Source organism: Morus notabilis, unplaced genomic scaffold, assembly GCF_000414095.1.
Source record: "Morus notabilis unplaced genomic scaffold, ASM41409v2 Scaffold801, whole genome shotgun sequence".
NCBI classification, from domain to species: Eukaryota; Viridiplantae; Streptophyta; class Magnoliopsida; order Rosales; family Moraceae; genus Morus; species Morus notabilis.
The window spans coordinates 86,698-112,553 of NW_010357956.1; the positions used below are offsets into that span (position 1 = coordinate 86,698).

Here is a 25,856-nt window from a genome sequence, read left to right on the forward strand (position 1 = left end):
TGTTGATATTGTTTTAAACATAATGCTCCTCGAAATTTACTTTTAATTAAGAATTCTGATTCTACGTAAAACTACATAAAAGATTGTCGCCTCAACGGTAGAAGTACGAAAGTTACAGTTTATGATAAGTTTAAGGGGAGTTATGTTCCATTTTTATTCGCAGGGAGTAAAATATATGACATTACTTTTTTGAGACCAAATTTGAAATTAATTGATTTTTTATTATATATACTTTACAAATTCGGCGATAATAAACCAAAACACATACACTCAATTTAACGTGGGCTAGCTCTCTTAAATTTATTACGACCTACACTGATTAATGTCTAAATGAACAAATTATATTACCAATAAGCTTAATTCAAAAAATTAGACACTAAAAACACATCTCTTCAATAAACTCATCTCTTTTGTATTTAAGTAACCATTTTATTTCCACAATTATTGCTGTCCACACAACTATATATGCACGCAAACAAATGACATATTTTACCTTCCACACCAGATCCATTGTGGGCCTTCTGCATATGACCAGAGTAGAAAAAGCAAAACCGAAGCCGTAAACCTCTCTCTCTCTCTCTCTCTCTCTCTCTCTCTCTCTCTCTCTCTTTTTTTTTTTTTTTGTGGATGAAAAGCCAAAGCCGTAGACTTAAAAAGGGCGCATAAATCTTTAAAAAAAAAAAAAAAAAGGGCGCATAAATATTTTGTCAACCAGCGCTATGAGAATTGGCCACAATCACACACCAACCACACAGTGCTGCAAGAAACCTCCAAATGCGCCTGATCATGGCCACACCTGTACGAGCTTGTGTTGTGTTTTCATCCCCAAAAGGACCATGGCAGCGAAGAAATGCAATCTCGAGGAAGTAACAGAAAATGATTATAAAGAAAAAAGTAGAATTACAATTGACAACACTCGTAATTTCTTAGCTTAATATCCTCCCGCAAGTTGACAGGCCTTGGAAGAACGGTCAACTTTGGTTCGACACTGCAGAAATCTCTGAGTTGGCAAAGGCTTAGTTAAGACTTCATACATCTGCGGTTTGATCATCTGAGGACAAATACTTGCCATTATTGATCAGGACTATGTTGCATTATCCTTACGAACAAAATGATGACCAATCTCGAGATGTTTTGGTAATTATGTTAGTAGAGCTAAATATAATTTTTAGAAGTAATTAAACGTGGATTTTTTTTGGAGGATAGTAATTATAGCATAAATACGTTATAATGGTCCTTCATTAGACTCGTTATAAGAGCAAGAGCTTAATATGTAGTCCAGGCACTTATTCAAATGTGGCTTACAACTTCTAAAAACCTCATCTCTAGTAATAAATGAAGACTTAATTTATTTTTGGAGTAAAAACCACTCACGAATTCACGAATTACATAATGCATGGAAATCACAAATATTATGCGGGAGATTACGCCTGACGTACCGGTATAGATCAGGTTTTTCTAACCGTTGAAACTGCGTACAGATCCAATAGACATGTAATTTTGCCCCATCAATATGTTAGCATACCGGAGCAGGTCTCATATTATGTAGTTCCATCGACAAACATTTTCATCAACTCATTGTGGTCCTTCTGCACCAGACAACAAAAAGCAAAGCCAAAGCGGTAGACTTACAAAGGGTGGATAAGGGAATGCCGTATTTCCCTTTACCAAACAACCCTTTCAGAACAGGCCACAAGCATAACACCAACCACGCACTGCAAAGAACGTCCAAAATGCCTGAGCCATGCCCACCACGAGCTCGCGGTTGCATACCAAAAACGACCATAGCCAGCGCCATCAATTGGACCAACAAAAGGGTAGTAACCGGCACGAAAATCGGGGACTCGTCGAAGGTGAATCTACCAGCATCGCCGTCCGTGTCATTGGAACTACTACTTGAAGTAGATTGGTCTTTCTTGGTGACTTCAAATACTGTCTCTGAAATTCCCAGAATCTTTAGTGCCACGCTAACTACTCCAAGAACCCAAGCACTCATTGAAGTTACTATTCTCATTTTCTGATTATTCCACCATGCTCGGATGGACTGACCGGTGGCAAAATACTCTGACAGTGTGTAGAGGTTGTAGATGACAAAGAGCGCAATTGGTATGTAGAAGGCCGGTTCTTGGCTCTACATTCATAATAAATTCGAGAAAAGAGAATTACATGATATGTTAACAATTTGTAGCAACGTACATATTTATTTTTCAGTTAGTTAGTGTTAGAGACACCAACTCTATTTCTAACTTTCTTTTTTCATCAATTTATATAATTTTGAGTTGTTATCTCTTCACTAGTAGATATAATATATGATTATTTAATGATGTGCCAATCTTTTAAAAATCCACTAATAGAAAAATGATCATATAACTCACATATTACGTCATTTGATATAACAAATATTGAAATTAGAGTACGTCTGTATAGCGCTATATATGTTTTTATAGATGTTAGTGTTATACTAAAGAAAAGTGATAAACGTAAAATGAATTGTACGTGCTCACCTTAGGCAAGAAAGGCAAGAAAGGGGAATTAGTGATGATAGAATACGCAAGTAGAGCAGCATAACACAACTCAGGAATAGAGCGTAATCCCCAACAGAGGATCCACAAATAGGCCAAGCCCTGCCTGAGCTGAAGCTTGCCAAATAGGGTGAAAAATATGGGACAATTTTTGCTGACTAGGATTTCTAGAAGGCCTGTGGCCCACCTTTTCTGTTGGGTCATGGCAGTGGGTCCACTTGTGGGAGCGCATCCTAGAAAGGCCGGCGGATCCGGCCAACTAAGGACAGTTCTCCAGCCCTTCCTATGGATAATTAGACTAGTGTTGATATCTTCCGTTGTTGATCCATATATCCAGCCAACCTGGTTCGAGCCACACAGCCCATAAAAAGAGTTAGTACTACTAGGGTTATTAATAATACTTGGGGAACTTTTACGGTGAAGAACTATTTTGCTACATCAATCGATAAAAGTTGTTGTTTTTAGGGATGTGGATTAATTTTTTAACGGTCAGTTAGGTGTACGTCCACATTAAAAATTTTCACTACACGATACAAACCTATTTCTACTACAAATCAGACTGTTGAAAAATTAATTTAAGGGTTAAACACAATTCCTATCAATATAATAAAATAGCCTTCTCCACCATAAATGCATCCAATTAATAATTAATAGAGAAAATCAGTAAATGGTCCTTTTTTATCACTTTCTTTAATAAATGGCCGAATTTTTTATTTTTTAAATATATGGCCGCACTTTTTTTATTTTAACAAAATGGTTTTTTTCAGCAGTCAATTAATGATTGACTACAATTAATCAGTAATTGATCTATCCATTATTATAATTTATAATGATTTATATCATTAATAAATATGTAATTTGTTGATTAAAATTGATTTTGAGTAATTATTAACTAATACTGATTAATAATAAAAATCATTGTATTAATCAGTGATAAACTTAAGTCAATCAGTGATTGACCGCTAATCAATTGACTATTAAGTTAATAAAAATGACCATTTTACTAATTTTACAAAACTAAGGGCTATTTGCCTCTATATTCCTAATTAGTATGATTTTTTTTAAAGAACAATAATGATATGGTATATACATTTTTCAAATTTTTAACTCTTTTGCACGTTGTGTCGTAACATTATTTATATCATCCAACATTTTTCTTGGGATGACATGATTATTTGGCACTAACCTTCTTACCCCAATCAGTACCACTCTCGTACCCACAAGCTGCTACTTGGTTAGCAGCCTCTAAAGAATTCTCAAGACTCTTGGCAAATTCTGTCTTTTCTCCTTTAAAAGCGTCGGCAACTGCCGTAACAAAATCCTTTGAGCTTCCAAAACTAATTTGGAGTAACTTGTGATCCTTAGCTAACTTTCCTGGCCAAGAAAATACAATAGGGAAAGTATTAATTATTAGGTCCTCACATGAAAGAATATTAAATTGAGAAGTACCATTACAATGCAAAAAATATTAGCGTTACCTTTTCTATTACTCCTTTTGTCACATTCTGCATTTATTATTTGATAATAAACTCCACTATCTTATTTTTTGTTTAAATAATATATATTATACTAAGAGAGTTTATGTATCAAATAACGAATATAAAAAGAGATAAAGATAATGATAGAAAGATTGTCCCGAGGATTTATTTTTGAATGCAAGTAAAAGTTGTTTACCATTAGTATTGTTTTCTATATCATCCGGCGACAAGCCGTATATGACTTTTCGTCTGTGGAAACATCCTGTTCCTGAGTAAAATGGCCCTTGAATTCCTGCCACCCCCTTCGCCAAATACTGTCGACATGATAATTTTATGCTTTAAAATTGATATTAATTTAATCAATTGAAATTAGAATTTGATGATCTTTCTAATGAAATCATAAATAAATATTTTCTGTCCATTGATTAGCAATTAATTCATTACTTGCAAATTCAAATACCTATTTTCGAAATTCTTTAGAGCTTTCATCAAGTACCTTTCAATTTTTTTTTTTCAAGTCAAAAATTATCAGGTCACATAGTTTTTCAAAAAATGGGAGATGTGATTATTTCGACTTTAATTTTTTTAACTCCAAACGTCACGAAGTTGAAATCGACTAGTTTATATATGTACGCAATTTAAATATTGATGCACCTCAAACAAAACGACCAATTGATTTCCAAAAGGGTCATCCTTGAGCCCATCATAGAAGACCTGAGGACACTGACAAAATGCGACTTCCTTTTCATTCTTAGGACCAAGCAACAAGCACATTGCGTGAAGAACTGTCTTTGGATTGTTGACAAACATGTCACAGTCTACGTTCAACATGAATGGGGCATTTGTCATCAATCCTGAAACCCTGGCCTACAAAAGATACAAATATTCAAGAGTACTATCATTTGTTGTTCAAAATATTAAAAGTTTGATGTCGATGGTCTTTAATTTGATGGGGAATCATCCGATTTATTTTACCGATTCGAGTTTTATTTTAGTAAAAAATTTTCAGAAACAGTCACATTTAACTTTTTTGCTACAGTAAAAAGCTCTTACATTAAGTTACACGTCAACTCGAATTAAAAACTCGAATAAACGAACTAAACAGGTCCTAAGGTGATAACGTTGATAAAATCGCATTAAATTAAAAAAGTTTTTAAAACAGATCATTTTTTATCGTAAGATATGGTTAAAATCACATTAAACTAAAAAGGTTTTTATAACAGACTATTTTTTATATAAATCTAACAATTAAAAATAAAAAATTACTGATAGTTTATTTTTTCTAATCTTACTATGTACAAAAATTCTCTAAAAAATTATTCTATGTTCACTACAGTTACTTTTAATCAAGTATACTGAAAATTAATATTAGGAAAACAGACAATTCTTACCAAAACATTCATGGCACCGGCTTTGTAATGATGTGGATGCGTTGGACGCTTTTCTCTGGATATATAAACTAAATGTGGCATTTCATCTGCAATACCTCGTTTGTTCTCCCATATAACCTTTAAATTCAAAACAATTCGAATTAGACAAATCTCTTCAACAAATATTTTGAAGCCTTTTGCCCCCTCTTTGTTCTGGTTTTTGGTACGAACAATGACACCACACACTATAAAAAATGGATCCCACAATATAGGACTTATTTTTTATTAGTCGTGGTGCGTAATAGTTGGCACCGTGGTGTCTCAAACATTTTTCTATATATTAGAATAATAATTAAGAAAATGTCAAAATATATATATTTTTTCCTTGAGGGGGTAAATTAAAAAGATAACTACAGGATTAAATTATCATCCAAATTAATCAAAATCACACTGTATGACAACATAGAATTGGATTAAGATTCGGTAGTGATAATACAACTAACACTAATTAATTTCTTACTTTTGTGATATTGATATATTTGCCAGAATTGGCGACACAAAAACATGCACCAATAATATTTCTCATAGTTTTGTACACGCAGTTTACCTGTGCGCACACGTGTGCACGCACGAACTCGAGCGTACTAATATATAAATTATAAATGCTCATTATTTTTGTGGAAAAGAAAGTAAACAAAAAGGCCATGTAGTTGCTGAAACTTTATGAACTTACAACAATATAATAAGTTATGTACGATGGCGATATAGCCCATCTAAAAGGGCACATTAGTTATTCTTGTACTACTATAGCTTTCTGATAAGCTCTTGAGACATTGTGTATTTTTTTTTCTTTCCCAATAGAAACTCTTGCACTATAGCTTTTTGTATATATGATAGAGCGTTTTAGGTGGTATTTTTGTAAACAATTAAGCATCATGTACATACATAGGTCCCGTTTAACATAGTTTTTGAAATTATGCTTTTAGTCGGGAGAAGAAAAGAAACATAAAATTGTGACTTCTCAATAGGTGTTCAAAACCACATTTAAATTGAAGTTTATAGGTCATTCAAACACTTCTAGAAATAGTTTTTGTACTCTAAAAAGTCAAAAACACTTCCAAAAAGCTCTACTAGACACACACTAAAAAGAAGGAAAGAAATTCTGAGTGGTAATGTGATTAATTAATGACGTATAATCCGAGCTTTCTTAATTACGCATAGTAAAAGAAATGGAAAGAATACTATAATTATTAATATTGTCATTATATTATTATTGTTATTACCATCATCATCATCACCACTTTTATCCACATTAGAGAAAATTATTAAACTTTTCTTAAAGTGTATAGGTTTAAAGTTTTACTCATTACTTTTAATTGATACATTTTTTTACTAATGTAATTATTTGACTAAAAAATATATTAAACAAAATTAAAAGCAAAAATCAAAACTCGTGTTGTCTAGCCCTTATCATTATTATTACAATTGTTGAGAAAAGTTGAACTACAAATGCATACCTTGATTATGGTTGGATGATTTATCCTTTCTATGTTTAAGAAAACTTCAAAGTCCTTGACAAGATCGCATGGAAGTGATGCTTTTTCGACAACTGCTCCAATAATTTTACGGCTAAGTTGTTCGTACTCATCCTTTAACACATATGAAGACAAAAAGCACTTTATTTTAAGAATAATGTATTAGTACCATACCACTACAATCATCATTTGAACTCTTTGAAAGTAAAAATTACTTGTACAATAGAACAAAAAGCAAGAAAAAAAAAAGATTGCTCATAAAATTAACCTAAATGAAAGAGTTGGATATGTCCGAAACTCATATGAATATTACATACCTTCATAGCTTTCCACTCCCGTTGAAATTCCCTTGAATACTCATGACCTAAAGGCAAAGACTCACTGCTGAAATATCTGAAAGGTGCTCTAAGTTTAACATTGTGCTTCTTACAAAATGGAACCCAAAGCTTCGCAAAATTTGATGCTTCCATGAGAGAGTAGAGGATGATCGGAGAACATCCGTCGTCGGACACGTAGCAAGCCAGCTTGGAAGCTGGATAATCCACTGCTAACAATGATAAAACCGTGTTTATAGTGATTATCGGTGGTTCTAGTTCTGGATCCGCCGTTGTCACAAACATGTCCACTGAAGGAAGCTCATCAACCCTATTAATATTCACCATGTCCATATTAACTTCTGTAAGTTGTTATAAATTTCGCATGTTTGAACCATAGTTTAAATATTTTGTTACATTATTTTTTCTCATAAAAAAATTTAAATTTATATTCAAATTTTTATACAAATTTATAGACCAAACGGGCGCGTTACATATGTATATTTAACACACATATTATAACAAAGGAAAGTAAAATATGGATTGATTATATATTTACCATTGCAAGAGGCGATCAGGGTGGGTTTTGTATTCTACAGGGTTCCATTTGGTGCTGATCAAGATGACCCAATAGAAAGTAAACCAAAGCTCGCATAGGAAGGCAAGGAGCCAGTAAGAGGAATCAACCGTATGGTCACGTAGAAAGATGATGCGATAAACGGGGAGAGGGAGGAGAAGAAAGAAGATTATGATTTCGAAAAAGTTCTTCACGACATTTTTTCGAGAAATTCTTTCGTATAGAGGAAGAGTACTACTACAGGTTTTGATATCCATTTTGGTAGAATATTATAGCAGCTGTTTGTTTCCTTTCTTCTTTCTTTTTTCTTTAAATTTGATGATGATATATATAAAGAAAGGTTGTGTAGCTAATGATTGCATAGAAAAGTGTAGATTGATATATATAGATCAAAGGCTCCGTGACTATAGTTTTTTATTTATTTATTTATTTTTTTTTTGGGTGCGTGTGTGTCTTGCTAGCTGTCTATCTGCTTTTGCATGGTTAATGGTCAATGGTTTTTATTTTTTTTTTATTATTTTTTTAATGTGGCGCAGGATTCTCCATGATTGATATCATAAACGACAAAATCCAATGAAAGGGTATATATTTTTACTCCCGCAGCCATATGCCAGTGTTGAAATTTAATCCTTGGATACAAATTTCTTCTTAATTATGGCATTGTTATATATATTGTTAAAATATAAAAATTATTGTTTGTCCACTGATAATTTTATAAAATAAACTTATTTTCTTTTATTTATATTTAAATTTACTTTGTTTTTAAAAAATTTATTTTTAATTTAGTTTTCTGTTGTTTTATTTTAGTTAATTTTATTTAGTTTTTTTTCTAATAATTTTATTAATCTTTAATTGTGTTTAAATTAAGTGAAAAGTACAATTTAAAGCTGAATTGACATTAAAAATACTTCAAAAATAAAAAATAAATCCGGATTCAGCTTTCTTCCGCGCGCTCCTGCCACTCATGCTCTTCACTGGCCGTCCGATTGTCTTCAGTTGCCGTGTGTCCACCTTCGCATTAGAGTCCTAATGCCCCCTCCTTCTTCTCATCTGACATGTGAATTTGGAGGCTATTAATAGCCCTTGGCAGCAGCAAGACCAAAGGAAGCAGCCCTGCAGTTATTCTTCCTTCACCACGTGAGGTCACTTTAGTTCCATTCCAAAACAAGAGCTCTTCCACGTGCACAGGCCATGTGTTCTTGTTTTTTCTCTAGCCATTAAAACGATGCCACTTGGATGATGACATCCGCAACATAATGCCCCTTGTTCACTCTTTTTGGCTCACGTGAAACCAAGTCTTGTTTAAACCCTTTTTCAGCCGCAATTGAAAAGGGGAGGAGAGAGGAGAACCCCTTGCGATTATTTCACAGAGCAAAGCACCCAAAAACAAGAAAAACCTCATGGGAAGAGCGGACAGAAAATATTAGAGGAAATTATTTTGAAAAATTTAGGATCACATTGTTAAGACTTTTATTTTTAGTTTTAGGTTTTACAGGGAAGAAAATATTTTAAAGATTAAAAATTAAAGATTGAGGATTAAAGAGTTAAATTTTGAATTTGTGACACTTTCATATGAGTGTTTTTTTTTTTTTTTTTAATTTCTTTATCTCTGTATTTTTGTAAATTAAGATGTTAGAACTCGTGATTTATTTTATTTTTATTTTTATGTTCTAATTTTCTTTTGCTAGGGCTATGAGATTACCAATTCTATTTTAATTTAATTCATTTATTTTTACTTTCAATGAATTAATTCACTAAGAGTTTATTGTTCATGGTTGTTTTTTCTTTCTCTAGTTAATGCTTTCAATTATCTGGCCAATATTTGAATTGTTTTGGAGACCTAAATTGAAACCCCAGAAGGAGATTTTTAGGAATAACTTATTGTGAGAGAAATCGTAAAGTGCATGCGACATCTAGCAATAGTAACATGACTTGCGTGAACAATTAAGAGAACCATAAAGTGTAATGAATTTCTAGGGTGGTGGAATTCGCATCGAGAGATAGTGAGTTTACATGCTATGAATGTATTTGATAGCATCCCCGTAAGGACTATTAAATAATTTAGGGTTACTCGTTCTAACACATGAATTGTTAGTAAGAATAATAAATTAAAGAAGATTAGATGTGGTGAAATCAGCTGCCCTAGTCTTTAATTTGTTTGAGCCTTTTGTTTATTTTAGTTTTATTTATTTGAGTTTTTATTTGTGTTTTGCTCTTACTATTTTTCTATTTTATTTTAGGATGTTCAAATAATTTTAGAGTTAACTAATTTTGGTACTTAATTAAAATTAATGCAATTCTCGTGGGAATGATACTTTATTCACTACTTTATTACTTGTATGCGATATTGTGCACTTGCAATTTTCACATCACCTACCTTCCAACAGCTTAAGCTTTTTGGATGGATTGGTAAACTAACATGGCAAATACACACACACATAGCATAACTAATTATTGTTGGTCCACTTCCTAACAGCTTAGACTTTTGGAATGGATTGGTAAACTAACCTATATATATGTGTGTGTGTTTTTTTAGTATGACAATACTCTATATATAGTTCGGCACCCAATCTAGTATATCATCCGATATTTGGGTTTGATTTGTTGGCTTTTTAACAATTAGCATACAAATTAGTTATGCTATGGTTTACATTTTGAAACTGTAAAAATTATTTAAAAAAAAATAATGTTGACAAAAGTAACATTAATGCTTAGTACTAAAAAAATAATAAAAAAACATATTCTAAAATGGTACTTTTAAAAATATAATATTGTAAATATGGTATTTAACATGGCGTTTGTCAATTAGAAATTCGGAATATAAAATGAGTGGTTGTTACAAATATATATCCCTTCGTTCTTTTTCTCTCTCTTTTTTTTCCTTTTTTTTTCTTTTTAATTTTTCGCAGTAAACTTAGCATTAACATTAGCATTATGGTTTATCATATTTCAATAGCCAATTATCAAACACTACATTCACCTTGTAAAAGAATATAATGAGAATCCCACGTGTTATATAATTGTAATTTTTGTTTTCATGATATGTACGCGGGCTTTCTTCCTCAATACTAATTTGTTTAATATGCTAATTTAACTAGATGAAGAACTTGATCAAGAGTACTTTATCAGATTTCTTTTGCCTATGTTTCATACAAGATGAAACACGTGTGTATGTGTATATATATGGGTGTGTATGTATATATGGATGAGTTTTCAATAGTTACGTTTCCATCAGTGATTATCACTAAATATAAAAACTTGATGACGTAACGTGATAAGAATTCAATTCTATTAATTGTCATAAATTTTTTTAGTCAACTATATAATTCATTATAACCGTCGGATTAATATCTTACGGCTAAAATAATAATACTCATTAATTGGTAAAATTAGAATAACCATATCTTATATGCCACATAATAACGGGCCCTTTAAAAAAACAAACAAAATTAATGTACCTTTAAAATATTTCAACCGTTGAATTCAAATCTACCCCACTAAAATTAGAAATATATTTTAAATGTAGACATAATAATTAACAATAAACTCTCAAAAAGGACAATTTAACAACAATAATTTCTTATAGACATAACTTTAATCAAGCTCCTAAAAAAAGACAATCTTCAAGAGAGAACTCTTCGATCTACATGCTAAGGGTGGTTTTTGATCTTTTTCTTCTGGGTCATTTTAGAATAGAGGCCCCTATTGATATGTAGTATGTGTTTTAATTTTAACGTTAGATTTTATTAAGATCACATCAAAATAAAAATATAGATAATGATATAAATCGAACGGTTTTAAAATAGAGTTCTACTATACTTTTTCTTTTATATTATATGGTTGAATTTTCCCTTCTCTCTCTTCTTTTTGGCTAAAACTTGAATGATAGAATCGCTTCATGAATGATTGGCTCATGGCTCAACTTCGTCCAATTTAATTTATATGTTGTAAATTTTGGGAGCTTGTTGTTTAGGTCTCTGGATTATTTTTTTTCCCCTCTCAATTAAGTTTTGTTGTTGTTAAGAAAAAGAACAATAATAGAATTAAGGAAGCTATGAAAACAGAAATTTAATAAATGAGAATCAATGACTTCTAGTTGTAAATTATTATTTTCACTGTTACAATTTTAAACCATGCTTAAATTTACTGTCTTAATAGCAATTTTCGGTGCCCAATCTATGGAAATTTTAAGGACTCGTAAATTTTTATAACATTTCAATGTTAGTGTACAAATTTTTTTTTTTTTTTTTAAATTTTGTAACGCTAGTGTATAACTTTATGAGCACATGCATGATTGGAGAGATGCTGCGAGTGTAAAAACAAATAATTAAAAAAATTATATATATCAACATGACTAAGTACATCAGGGTACTTATTATAAGCATACACTTGACGCAAGGAATTCTTGATATCATGGAGTTAGTTTAGATATGCATCAAGGCAATTTTATGCACCAAACTTCTTTAATAATGTCCATATATAGTATTCATCTAAATTAAGGGAAGACCCTTCATATATAAGGCTGAAGTTCGTTTGAGTTTTGCTGAAAGAATGAGAATAATAACAGATCAACTCTCCAATATCTCACCGAACTTATGGTCAGTGAACTGCTCTGATACCACTTGTTAGATCTGGGTTAATTACGTTCAGTTGTTCGAGTAAAATAAAGTGCAGAAAGTAAAGGAACACACAATATGATATCGCAATTCGGTGCGCACACCTACTCTGCGGCACACCCAGACAGTAAACAGTTTCACTATGATTTAAGAATTACAACCTTAACGGACTTATTCACTCAAGGACTCCCTCCTAAACTATGACGCCGCTGTGATGAACTCTCACAATGACACTGTTTAGCATGTACCACACGTCTTCACCTTTAACTGCGAAATTCCTTCAGTTATTCATACTTTCAATGAGAAAAAAAACATAAACTACATATTGTTCTCCTTAAGCACTGATTCTCTATCACAAGACTTTTTCTTGTAGTCAACCGACCTTTTCCTGCAGAGCCACTTCCCATATAAACTCATTCCATGTATCTCCTTTTTCAACTTTTGAACCTATATTCAGTTACCAAAAAATCCTCCTCAGCTTTATCTGTAACATCTAATATTCTCTTAGCCATCTCCACGTCAATGCCTTATCTTTCATTATAGCAAGTTATCTTTGACTTTTATTTGACCAAGTCAAATTTCAAGTTCCAATTCTCATGTGCAGCTCAAGCTTAATTGTGTAGCTCACGTGAATACATACATATATATATATATATATATATATATATATATATATAAGCCATTCAATTCTCCTAACAATAATCGGATGAAGCCAAGAATTCAAATCCGAAAATAACTTGATCTTCATGCAAGCTTTATCTCCCATTTAAAATTAAATAACCAATGTCTTATCTTCTTTTGACCAATGTTTTATCCTTATCTCTCCAAATCTCAACTCAACAAAATCTGCAACTTTAACTTCAAATCTGATTCTGAATTTCTTTTGCAATACAAAATCTTCTTGAACATGTTTTTTAAATTTTTACAAGATTGCCAATAAATTGTCAACTAATAAAAATACCTAACAACGAACCTTTGTAAGTTTCTCTATTTGAAAATTCGAAAGCGTTGGAATTTAGGTACCAAAATCGTTGTCAGCAAAACATCAACAATCGAGGGCATATCCTATTACCAATAAGTACAAGGATTTCTATCATTTGAGTGTCTTGTGTTTTAATATAACATCATATTAAGGATCACAATGTTTTTAGAAAAAAATGGAAAATGAAATATAACATACATAGTTTTCAAAAGTACAGAAAAACCGCACACTCCATCTAACTATGATATCTTTCTTTTCTCTATGCATTACTCTCTCTTTTTTTTTTTTAAGGTCGGAGTCCGGCCCCGATACCTAAATATAATTAATCAATTTATTAAGGAGAGATGTGGAAATTTAATTGGTGTTCCAACAAAAAAATTTATGTAGGTGTGAGATTAGCGTTTTTTAGTGAGTGTCAATCTAGCAAGTTAGAATGTATATACTCAAAAAAATAAAAACAAAAATAAAACTTTTCGCCTTTCATGGAATACAAAACTTGTTCACGTCATTTGTTCGAGTCCTATCAAATATTCGAATTTAATCCTGATTTGTAGAGTTTGAGGGACGACCACATAAATATCCATGCTGATCGTGTTTTAATTAACTTAACTAGAAAAGTAGTATCGACATGAAAATGCATTAATGCAGTGATGTATGACCCTATTTAGTTTTTTGGGTAATTTGTTAAAGCTAGATGACGGAAGGGATTATGTCAGAGTACTCTAATATATAGTACTACATGTACAGACTAAAAAAGAAGCACGAAACAGGTTTAAGTACTACCACTGGTGTTTCCTTTTATATACTGTATTTTTTTTTATAAAAATTTAAATTTAAATTTTTTATTATAACATTTTTTTTTCTTGCATACATAACTTAAAAGTATAATTTAAAGTAGGATTTGAACACACATACCCTAATTTATTTGTACGAAAGCTTTCTCATAAAAAAAAAATTATTTTATTTGTCTCGGGAGGGTGGGGCTTCTTTTAAGTAGGACAGTATTCAAAATAAGAATGATATAAGAATGATCAGCCACGTGGGGTGTTTCGAATAGACCTTTTCAGAAAATTTACGTAACGTGCTATATAAGTTCCAACGTCTTTTTGACGGTGAAAACTAATGTGTGTGTTCACTTTTGAAAGAGCCAACACACTGCATCATAATAAAAGACCGTTTACTTTGCTGATTCGAGTTTAAAATTTGAGTTTTTTTACAGTAAAAAGTTCTCACAAACAATCACATCTAACTTTTTTGCTACAGTAAAAAGCTCTCACATAAAGTCACATCTCAACTCAAATTCTAAACTCGAATCAGTGAAGTAAACGAGGCTAAAAGCTCCAATAATTAAGCCTGATTGATAGATGATATTCCCATATAATAGGTGCAACTTGGTTTGAGGCAGCTAGCTGTCAATATAAATGAAGTTAATTAAGAAATTAGATTTAATTATTTTGAGGTTAGCAGTTAAAAACTAGACTTACTGGTAATTACCTAAATTATAAGAACATCCTACTGGCGGACCCAAATTATTTCGATGATCATTTTTGTTGGAGTACTAAACTTCATTGAGTTCTTAGAGATTTTGCAGTACATATCAAGTGTCCCAAGGATATGAAAGCTGTAGTTAATGAGCAAACTGTACTCACAAATGATTTTTAGAAAAAGCTGTAGTTAGTGGTCACAAACTCTCCCATGCATATGTAAACGGTAAACCCATATTCCAGCCAAAAAAAAAAAAAAAAAGTACACACCCACATCTATGTATAGATGTACACACGCAAGAAAATAATTAAAATATTTTCCTTTTTTGGCCAAAAAGTAAGATATATTTCTTCTCTTTGTCATGCACAAATTATGATATCTACCTATGCTTATACAGACTATATGCACATTATGACAAGACGATCAGCAGTCCAGTCATTCTCGTTTAGATTTGAGTTGCACTTCCCATTGCCATTTTTTTGTGCTCCCAATACCGTACAAAAAGATACCATAATTTGTAAAATTTTATATTAAAACTTGTAACTCGAACGATAAAGTTGTAAAAATTACGATAATTTATGAAATTTTTATTTTACGATAATTTACGTTAAAATTTGTAAATTCGAACGATTCATCGTAAAATTTAAAATTTGATAAATAAGCGTTTGAGTTTGCAATTTTATCTTTTGATTTTACAAATTCTAACGTAAAATTTCATAAATTATCATATCTCCTGACACGATATCAGGAAAAAGTGCCCTAACAGCATAAAATGACTCCATTGTCGTTCTTATTCTTCTATGGCAGACCTCTAGTTGACGTGTTCTTGCAGCGGATGAATCGTTCGACTCTATTTTTCTAAAATATTATTGGAAAAGCTATTTGTGGTTCCTTAATTTGTAGCAGAACTTTCAAGAATCTCTATCTTTTTAATCTTCTTTTCTTTTTTTTTTTTTTTGTTTTTTACAAAAAATTTATAATTTTAGTTAAGACTACCATACTATAATTGAGTTGTAGCTTTCGCGATAAATGTTCCAAGATTCCCATTCGATTTGATTCTCCTGCATAACTAGTCGGTAAAAAAATAAAAATAAAAGTATATAGATAGATGTAGGTTCATTTCAAAGAGTCTCGACTTCTATTTTTTTGTTTTTGTTTTTGAGAACGGAGAATCTCGACTTTTAATAGGTTCAGTTGAGGAAATTTTATGTAAATCTCTCAATAGTATAAATATACCAAAGTCCTTTCAATATATATATACACCAAAGGAATTTACTAATAAGTAATCATTTCAACTAACCCCCTCAAAAAAAGGGACACTAATAGGTTCGTTTCAGAGAGTCTCGACCTCTATTTTTTTGTTTTTATTTTTGAGAATGGAGAGTCTCGACTTTTAATAGGTTCAGTGGAGGGAATTTAATGTAAATCTCTCAATAGCATAAATAAACCAAAGTCCTTTCAATATATATATACCAAAGGAATTTACTAATAAGAAATCATTACAACTAACCCCCTAAAAAAAAGGGACACTAATAGGTTCATTTCAGAGAGTCTCGACCTCTATTTTTTTGTTTTTATTTTTGAGAATGGAGAGTCTTGACTTTTAATAGGTTCAGTTGAGGGAATTTAATGTAAATCTTTCAATAGCATAAATATAGCAAAGTCCTTTCAATATATATATACCAAAGGAATTTACTAATAAGAAATCATTACAACTAACCCCCTCAAAAAAAGGGACACTAATAGGTTCATTTCAGAGAGTCTCAACCTCTATTTTTTTGTTTTTATTTTTGAGAATGGAGAGTCTCGACTTTTAATAGGTTCAGTTGAGGAAATTTTATGTAAATCTCTCAATAGGATAAATATACCAAAGTCCTTTCAATATATATATACCAAAGGACTTTACTAATAAGAAATCATTACAACTAACCCCCTCAAAAAAAGGGACACTAATAGGTTCATTTCAGAGAGTCTCAACCTCTATTTTTTTGTTTTTATTTTTGAGAATGGAGAGTCTCGACTTTTAATAGGTTCAGTTGAGGAAATTTTATGTAAATCTCTCAATAGGATAAATATACCAAAGTCCTTTCAATATATATATACCAAAGGACTTTACTAATAAGAAATCATTACAACTAACCCCCTCAAAAAAAAAGGGACACTAATAGGTTCATTTCAGAGAGTCTCAACCTCTATTTTTTTGTTTTTGTTTTTGAGAATGGAGAGTCTCGACTTTTAATAGGTTCAGTTGAGGGAATTTAATGTAAATCTCTCAATAGCATAAATATACCAAAGTCCTTTCAATATATATATACCAAAGGAATTTACTAATAAGAAATCATTACAACTAACCCCCTCAAAAAAAAGGGACACTAATAGGTTCATTTCAGAGAGTCTCGACCTCTATTTTTTTGTTTTTATTTTTGAGAATGGAGAGTCTCGACTTTTAATAGGTTCAGTTGAGGGAATTTAATGTAAATCTTTCAATAGCATAAATATACCAAAGTCCTTTCAATATATATATACCAAAGGAATTTACTAATAAGAAATCATTACAACTAACCCCCTCAAAAAAAAGGGACACTAATAGGTTCATTTCAGAGAGTCTCGACCTCTATTTTTTTGTTTTTATTTTTGAGAATGGAGAGTCTCGACTTTTAATAGGTTCAGTTGAGGGAATTTAATGTAAATCTTTCAATAGCATAAATATACCAAAGTCCTTTCAATATATATATACCAAAGAAATTTACTAATAAGAAATCATTACAACTAATCCCCTCAAAAAAATGGGACACTAACCAACTAACCTAACATGCGACACCCATTACCCATTAGCTCACGTACACCCATAACAAGATCATCCTAATCCCTTGATCATAAGATATACATCGGGAAATAACTGCACAATAATTTATTGGTGAATAACTAATTGACTCAGTGATCTATCACTGGATGACTAAATCTAACTAATCTAAGTGAGCAGCCACCACCTATTTTTCTAAAAAGTAGTAACATTTTTCAAAAGAGGTAACCTGTAAGTCTGTAATAGGTATATGATAATACTATTCTCTAAATAAAAGAAGATTTGATTGTGTTTAATGTTAATTGAGCCTAGAAAAAAAAAAAAAAAAACAATATTTGGAAAGCATATATATTTCTCCGTTGATTCTAATTACATGTCAAAAGGTAATACTTGATTTTTACGTTTTTATCACTTTAAAGGTGTCAAAAACCGTTTTTATGAATGGATGCAAGAATTCTCCAGACCGATGCATATAAGGCAACTTAACCTAACTAGTGCGTCATAATTGATAAAAAAACAATCCCCCACAAACAGAACATAGATCACACTAGCTTACATTAATGAATAAGAGAAGAGATCAAATCTACGATGGTGGTGATATTAGTCCGTTTATTTCATAAATTTAAATTTATAATAAGAGAAAATATTATAATAAAAAAGTTTGAATTGTAATTTAAAAATAATTAAACAAAAAACTTATATGTATATTTACAGATCAAGTCATGTGCTCTCTATCTAAATATATATTAAGAAAAGATCCATTAGATTTCCACTTTCTCATGTTAGACCAAGTAAAGGAAACAGCATAGAGGTAGAGACCGAATCACAATCAACAAAGTCCTTGTCAAATCTTGGATACCTCTTCTCTTAATTTTCAATCAGTGAATCAAATACAATTTGATTCTTCAATCACGAAATCTCAATTTGGGGGAACCCTTCAATGATTTCTTTACGAAAATATCTCTTTATTTTTTTATATGGATTATATTTTGGGAACTTTTACATTAGAAATTGTCAATTATTGCTATCGATAGAATTGTTATTTTATCTATTGGATTGTTTTTTATAGACATTGACCTATAAGTGTTTATATTAAAAATTTACCATACGTCATATAAAAATTGCTATCAATCATGAATCAAACTGTTAAAAAATTAATAAGCAATTTGACTAGTAAAATGAATCTTTTTATGTTGTCTTTGAAAATTATGGGATACATGTTGGTTATTAGAAAATGTTCAAATACTTATTTAACTCTATCAAAACGACGTAATCCAATATGCAAAGTGCAATAATCGATAAAGTGTGAATTGTATTGGTTGACACTTTCTCTCAAATCTAGGCTTGTGCAGATCATATAACGATCGGCCGTACGGACCGTTACTTTTAACGTGAAAAGCTTTCAACTCTTAAACATAATTCATTAATTACTTGAAGATAGATGCCAAACGTATAAACTCAATATTAATAAAGAAAACATTACAATATAAAACGCAGTATTTTTTTTTTTGAAACGCAGCGGATAAATAAAACTTCTAAATTAAAACACCACTCAAATTAAACTTAACATAAATAAAATTGAAAGGAGTTCACCGTGCAGTTAAGAAGACGTGTGGTGCACGCTAAACAAATCACTGTGGAGATTCGTCACAGCGGCGTCGTTGTATAGGTGGGAGTCCTTGAGTAAATAAGTCCGTCCAGTGTTTGAAATTTCTAGAACATAGTGAACTGTTTATTGTCTGGGCGTGGCCCCGCAGAGTAGGTGTGCGCACCGAACTGCGATACCATATTGTGTGTTCTTTTGATTTCTGTAGTTTATTCTACTTGAACAATTTGAACAGTAAGAAACCCGGATCTTAATTAATCAAGCCGTATTCCAGACAATATTCTAACATCATCTAGAATATCAGACATAACATCAGATCTAACACATAGGATCCCTCTAAATTCAAACAAGCGACAAGCACAATTGAATCTTGCGGATACTGAAGAGTGGAAAAATCTTGATAAGCAATACCCTTGGTTTGCTAAAGATCATGCTAGAAATGTCCGGTTGGGGCTAGCAACTAAAGGCTTCAAGCCATTTGGAAACGCAGGTGACTCCTATAGTATGTGGCCAGTAACACTTGTGCCTTATAATCTTCCGCCTGAAAAGTGTATGAATGAGGACTTTTTTATGATGACGTCTGCAAGAGACATTGACGTTTACTTGAGGCCTTTAATGGATGACCTGAAAGACTTATGGATAAATGGAGTTCAAACACATGATGCCTCAAGTGGAGAAACGTTTCAGCTGCATGCATGTGCATTATGGACGATCGGTAACGTTTTAACCTATGAGAGTTTTTCCGGTTGGAGTATGGCGGGGCTTTCAGCATGTCCAACCTGCAACTATGAGACGTCCGTGCTGCCACTCAAGGGTAAGAAATGGTCACTCGAGAGTAAGTCATGTTATTTAGGTCATCGTTGTTACTTGCCTCCTGGACATGCTTGGCGATATCATAAACAATATAAGGCAGATTGGGAAGGAGAAGATGGTTTGCCACCACTGGAAATGTTTGAAGAAGAAATATTACGTCAATTTGACTCTGTACCAATCATAAAGTCCGGAAAAAATCCAAATAACAATGATAGGAAGAGAAGGCATCAGTCGTGCTTTGAGAATTGGATGAAGAAAAGTATTTTCTTTGAGTTAGATTACTGGTCCAAATTGAAGGTCAGACATAACCTGGATGTCATGTCTATTGAAAAGAGTCTGTGTGAAAATATTATTGGGACCCTGTTGAACATGAAAGGCAAGACAAAGGACGCAATAAGAGATCGTTTGGACTTGCATTGGCTGATTTGGAGATAAGAAGAGAATTGCACTTGCAGCACCGTAGGAATCATTTATTGAAACCACCTGCATGTAACACTTTGTCGAGACAAGAAAGTACTTATTTTTGCAGATTTTTGAAGCATGCTAAACTTCCGGACGCTTATGCAATAGACATCTCAAAAAACATTAGTGTTGCGAACGTAACAATATCCGGACTGGAGGCATATGATTGTCATGTGATATTGCAACGACTTCTTCCAATAACAGCTCATCCATACTTGCGCAAGGATATTACAACAACATTGGCCGAGCTATCCAATTTCTTCCAACAAATATGTGCTAAAACTTTGCGTGTTCAAGATTTGGACAAGCTTCAAGAGAGGATTGCGTTAATTTTATGCAAGCTTGAGAAAATATATCCACCCTCATTCTTTGATCTTATGGTTCACTCGGCTGTGCACTTACCACATCTAGCAAAACTTGTTGGACCAGTTGGCTTTCGGTGGATGTATCCGTTTGAAAGGTTTGTACTTACTTTGCACTTCTAATTTTATACTTTCTTCATTGCCAAAGAAAAGAAAAAAGGATCACCGTATTAATACGCATAATGTTCACAGAAATTTGGAGAAACTTTGCAAGTTCGTTAGAAAAAATGCTCAGCCAGAAGATTCAATTGCAGAGGCATACAGTGTATATGAAGCACTAAGGTTTTGTTCCATGTATCCTCATGACACTAACTCAAATTCCATTTCCAATCAAGATGAACAAAACTCAAATGTTGTCCATGGAAAGAAAAGGGCATCATTGTCTGTGTTTTCACAACCTGCTCAACCTTTCGGACCAGAAGGCCCAATAACCTTGTCTTGCGAAGAGATGGAAAAAGTCCACTTGGAAGTACTACTTACCTGCAAAGAGTTGCAGTCATGCTGAGTAAATGACATGTTCAAATTTTTTTTTTTTCTTTTTTCTTTCTGATGATTTTTTTACACATTAATAAATGAGTCTTTAGGGAGCACAAGGAGGAGTTGAGGAAAATGTCTAGTGCTAATGTCGACGAAAGGCATCGAGAAGAATTTTCTGATTGGTTAAAATCTTGTAAAGTCAACATTCTATCCACTGTGTGGCTTAAATGTTCATCTTATTGTTATTTGCATTTGATGATAAATTTGTGCCCCTTTGTTTTGTTTTGTTTTTGTTTTTTTTTTTATAGAAAAACTGCGCCAAACTGAACCAACAGCCGTCACAGATGAATTGTATGCATTGGCTAATGGACCTGAAATGAGGGTGAATACGTACTCTGGTGGCATTGTCAATGGAGTACGGTTCCTTACTGAAGAGGAAGATAAGCATAGGATTACACAGAATAGTGCGGTGAATTCTACTGAATTGCATGAAGGTGAAGATGTGGACTTTTATGGTGCTTTACGCAGTGTGTTGGAGTTGAGCTACCCGTCTGGCTATCGTGTTATTCTGTTCAAGTGCAAATGGTTCGACACCAATCCAAACACGGAAGCAGTAAGAATTGATTGTAACATTGCAAGTCTTGGCTCTGATAATACGTGGTATGATGATTATCCATACATACTTGCGGATGTAGTACAACAGGCATTTTACATCAATCTGCCATATCCTAGGACACATATGCAAAAAGTGCAGTACTCGCAGTTTTGGGATGCTCTTGAGATAAGTGAGAACGAGGAAGACACCGTAAAAGCTGGACCGAAGTCTTGCAATTTTACACGGACTAGCCATGTTGATGATCTTGAAGCTCGAAGTTTTGATTCCGCATCTGGTGAAGCAGAGATGATTAACACCAACTTAGAGCCCAATTTACACGATGATGTAACCAATGAAGGTGAAAAGTTCGATGACCTCTTTATTTATTACACCTCTTTCAGTAATCTCTCTTGCAGTGACAGTGAAAGCTTGTCAAGTGATGGTGGCAGTGATGCTGGTAGCGAAGTCGACAGCAATCGGTGATTGACCATCCACGTACATCTTGTTCTTACTTTTTTTCTTCCTTAAGAAGTGCAGCATTTTTCCTTTCTCTAAGTTTTTATGTTATTGTGAATGCCAGCCTTACTCCTCTTAGCAGTAGCAGCATTAGTGGCAGTCCACCTTGTCTCCTGCTACACTAGGAAGTGATCCTGGTTTGTGTCATTTTATTCGTGAGAATTTATTGCTAACTATATGATTTTCTTTCATCAAAGCATAAACATTTTGCTAAATATTTATTTGTGTTGACAGGTTACTCATCAACAAGGAATCTGAGAAGAAGGATTTGGAGTATGGATCCGCTCTAAGCAGCTTATCAGTGCCGGAGAATCTACTTAGTTGGTGTTAATGCAAGTGCTATGTTTTTGTTAAGAATTTCGCTGAATGCGGAAACGTTGTTGCGATTAAGTGAAAAGAACTAGTGTTTTATTTTTCTGTTTGTGGTAGTTTGGTTTTGTTTGAAGGTATGAAGACTTCTTTGTTTTGGCCTAGAACTTTAAGTTGGTGAATCAACTGTTTCTTCTTTAAAATGACTACTTTGCAGACGCTTATATCACTGAGATCCTCCTATGTTTATATTTACCTGCTAGAAGGATGATTAGACATTGTTTAAGTAGAACCGTGGATAACTATACTTATAAATTTGTGGGACGGTGTGAATGCAAATCCTTGATTTAACCAAAAAAAATCAAATCCTTCTTTGCACTGAGAAATACTCCATGTTTGAGCCAACAAACTATTAGCTCCAGACAATACAGATAGTCAGAGGTGACGTGCATATGGAAAATATCATATTGTTTTTTTTTTTATTTTTTTATAGAGCTAGAGGAAGGAATTGTTTCCTTTATGTGGGACAAGATTAAGATGAAAGGGAACAATGCTTGTTAAAATGTAGCATGTGTTACATTGACACTCAGTATACAGCCAAGAATTATACGAAATTGTAGGACGGACTATAAATGTTCCAACTTCATAGGATAAATCTACCGTTTCCTATGTTGGAAAAAAGGGAAAAAAAGTCTAAACTAAATTTTCATGTAATCACACTATAAGCTAGAGTTTTCTGAACTCCAGCATTTAACATCATTTTCCTCAAATAAGCAGCACGATTCCATCTCTGCGTTGCAGCATTTATATTCGACAAAACGACATATCGTCCAGAATGTTGTGGCTGCATATCAATCAGTTTCTGTCCCACTTCATTTCCCAGCTCGGTAGTTCCATGAATCTTGCTGGCTCCAAGAAGAGCTCCCAGAACCGAAGCATCGGGTTCGAAAGGCATGCTTTGCACAAACTCCGCCGCCTCCCTAAGTAGCCCTGCTCTTCCCAAGAGATCAACAACGCATCCATAATGCTCCATGACCGGCACGACTCCAAAATCATTCAACATTGATCTAAACAATTCCAAGCCAAACTCAACGAGTTTGCCACGAGCGCAGGCGGTAAGAACCGCTACAAACGTAACTTCATTAGGCTGCAATCCTTCCATCTTAATTCTTTCAAAAAAGTCCAAAGCTTCCTTCTCCCGACCATTGGAAGAAAGCGCCGAAATCATAGCATTCCAACAACAAGTCTCCTTAACCACCATTCCATCAAAAACATTTTTTGCAGCGTTTAGTAAACCGCTCTTCCCATAGAGATCTATGAATGCAGTGCCCATAAAAACACTCAAATGAATCTCATTCCTAAGAATATGCCCATGTATTTGCTTTCCTATATAAATCCCTCCCCAACCATCCAAACTTGCACACGAAGAAAGCACGCTAACATATGTAGCCTCGTTCGGCTTCACCGAACAACTCATCATACTCCCGAAAACCCGAACCGCCTCACAAAACCTCCGGTTCATCCGAAAACCATTGACAACACTAGTCCAAGACACCACATCCCTTTTAATCATGCCTTCAAAGATACAAAGAGCAGAACCCATATCGCCATTCTTACAAAAAGCATCAATCATCGCATTGCACGCAACAACACATCTTTCAGACATTTCCTCAAACACCTTACGCGCACTCCGCAGATTTCCACACTCAGCGTAGAAACTCAGGAGCGAAGTCTGCACAAACGGGTCTCTCAGAACACCGCGCTTGAGAGCCTGGGCGTGGAGTGGTGGGCCCAGAGAAGGCAAAGATGAAGAAGCCGATTTGATAAGAGACGGAAAAGTGTGGCCGTTTGGCGGGGCTCGGTGAAGAAGCATGCGGGCGAAGAGGAGTAAGGATTTTCGAGTTTGGCCAAAACCCAGATGGGTTCTGATCAGAGCGTTGAAAAGAAGAGTGTTCTTCCATTTTCGGTTGCGGAGAAGGAGATGACCTTCAGTGATTAGAAGACAATGGATTTGTTGAACCTGGTTTGGGTGTTTGGGGAATCTTTGTAGAAGTTGCAGCAAAAGCTCCGACGAGCGTGGCATGAAAACAGATAGAAACAGATTGAGAAATTTTGACGAAAGAGACCGGAACAAAACAACAATCAAGGATCTAGATTATATTTTTTTTATAACAAATTTTGACGTGTATCTTACGTATTAAAAAATGGGCTCTATTTTAACTATGGCTGGCGATTCGTGTTCGCGGACTGTGTTCGGGTTGACACGATTACGACACGATACGATTATAGTAAGTACGAACACGACACGATTAATAAACGTATCAAAAATTCAAACACGAACACGAAACGTTAATAACACGATTAACACGACACCACACGCGAACACGATTACTAAACGTGCCGCGACGGGCCAACACGAAAAAAACACATTTATGGCCCGTTTATGACTCAACTAGCAAAAATAGTGGAATTTTATATTGTATTCAAAACTATATTAAGTGACTACTTAATATCACTTATAGTTAAAATCATGCATAATAGTTAACACACATTAAAATATCCAAATATCAAACACACACTAAAATATCCAAATATAACAAAATTTCTCTCCTGAAAAACTATATACCCTCCTCCTGAAGAATTAATGAAATTATAATTGCACACCCCGATCTCACACACTCAGAAAAATTGATACAAAAGGCATGCTGCAAATAAGCAAGCGACCTTCTAAAACAGCTGTCAAATGACTTTAGTGCAAAATGTTGTACTCAACTTTTACTATTAAAAAGTTGATTTGAAAAACCAATCACGTTAATTCTTGAAGTCTTTCCATATAAAGCCTCACGAACCTACACATGATCCTCAGAAGTAAGTGAAATTTGTCTAACTAGCCAAATCACATTCATATCAATCAAATCATCAATCATTAACTTACCGAACTTGAAGCAAATGTTAACTTTCACGTGGCATTCTAATACCCACACATATCACGTGGCATTGCCATTAACGCAGGCAGATAAAACTAATTCAACAA

The 25,856-nt window shown here is 33.3% G+C and overlaps 3 protein-coding genes across 4 annotated transcripts; 1 reads left to right on the top strand and 2 right to left on the bottom strand.

Moving 5' to 3' along the window:
• Positions 1 to 1,242: 1,242 nt before the first annotated feature.
• Positions 1,243 to 8,115, bottom strand: LOC21395160 (cellulose synthase-like protein H1). Of its 2 annotated transcripts, XM_010091167.2 has the most exons (9): positions 7,779 to 8,115; positions 7,223 to 7,550; positions 6,888 to 7,019; positions 5,392 to 5,508; positions 4,655 to 4,867; positions 4,197 to 4,314; positions 3,709 to 3,896; positions 2,505 to 2,864; positions 1,243 to 2,131 (listed from the first exon to the last, which is right to left on the bottom strand). In XM_010091167.2, the coding sequence occupies exons 1-9, from the start codon at positions 8,051 to 8,053 to the stop codon at positions 1,571 to 1,573; spliced, it is 2,292 nt and encodes a 763-aa protein (XP_010089469.1). In that variant the 5' UTR covers positions 8,054 to 8,115; the 3' UTR covers positions 1,243 to 1,570. The 2 variants fall into 2 exon arrangements, with proteins under 2 accessions (XP_010089469.1, XP_024033057.1); XM_024177289.1 differs by lacking the exon at positions 6,888 to 7,019.
• An 11,746-nt stretch (positions 8,116 to 19,861) lies between these two features.
• LOC112095384 lies at positions 19,862 to 22,844 on the top strand. Its single transcript, XM_024177275.1, has 6 exons — positions 19,862 to 20,238; positions 20,478 to 21,023; positions 21,118 to 21,207; positions 21,345 to 21,430; positions 21,711 to 22,476; positions 22,748 to 22,844. The coding sequence occupies exons 1-6, from the start codon at positions 19,862 to 19,864 to the stop codon at positions 22,842 to 22,844; spliced, it is 1,962 nt and encodes a 653-aa protein (XP_024033043.1).
• A 507-nt stretch (positions 22,845 to 23,351) lies between these two features.
• Positions 23,352 to 24,982, bottom strand: LOC21395161 (putative pentatricopeptide repeat-containing protein At1g10330). The gene has a single exon (XM_010091168.2). It carries the CDS (start codon positions 24,903 to 24,905, stop codon positions 23,529 to 23,531), a length of 1,377 nt encoding a protein of 458 aa, XP_010089470.1. The 5' UTR covers positions 24,906 to 24,982; the 3' UTR covers positions 23,352 to 23,528.
• Positions 24,983 to 25,856: the final 874 nt, after the last annotated feature.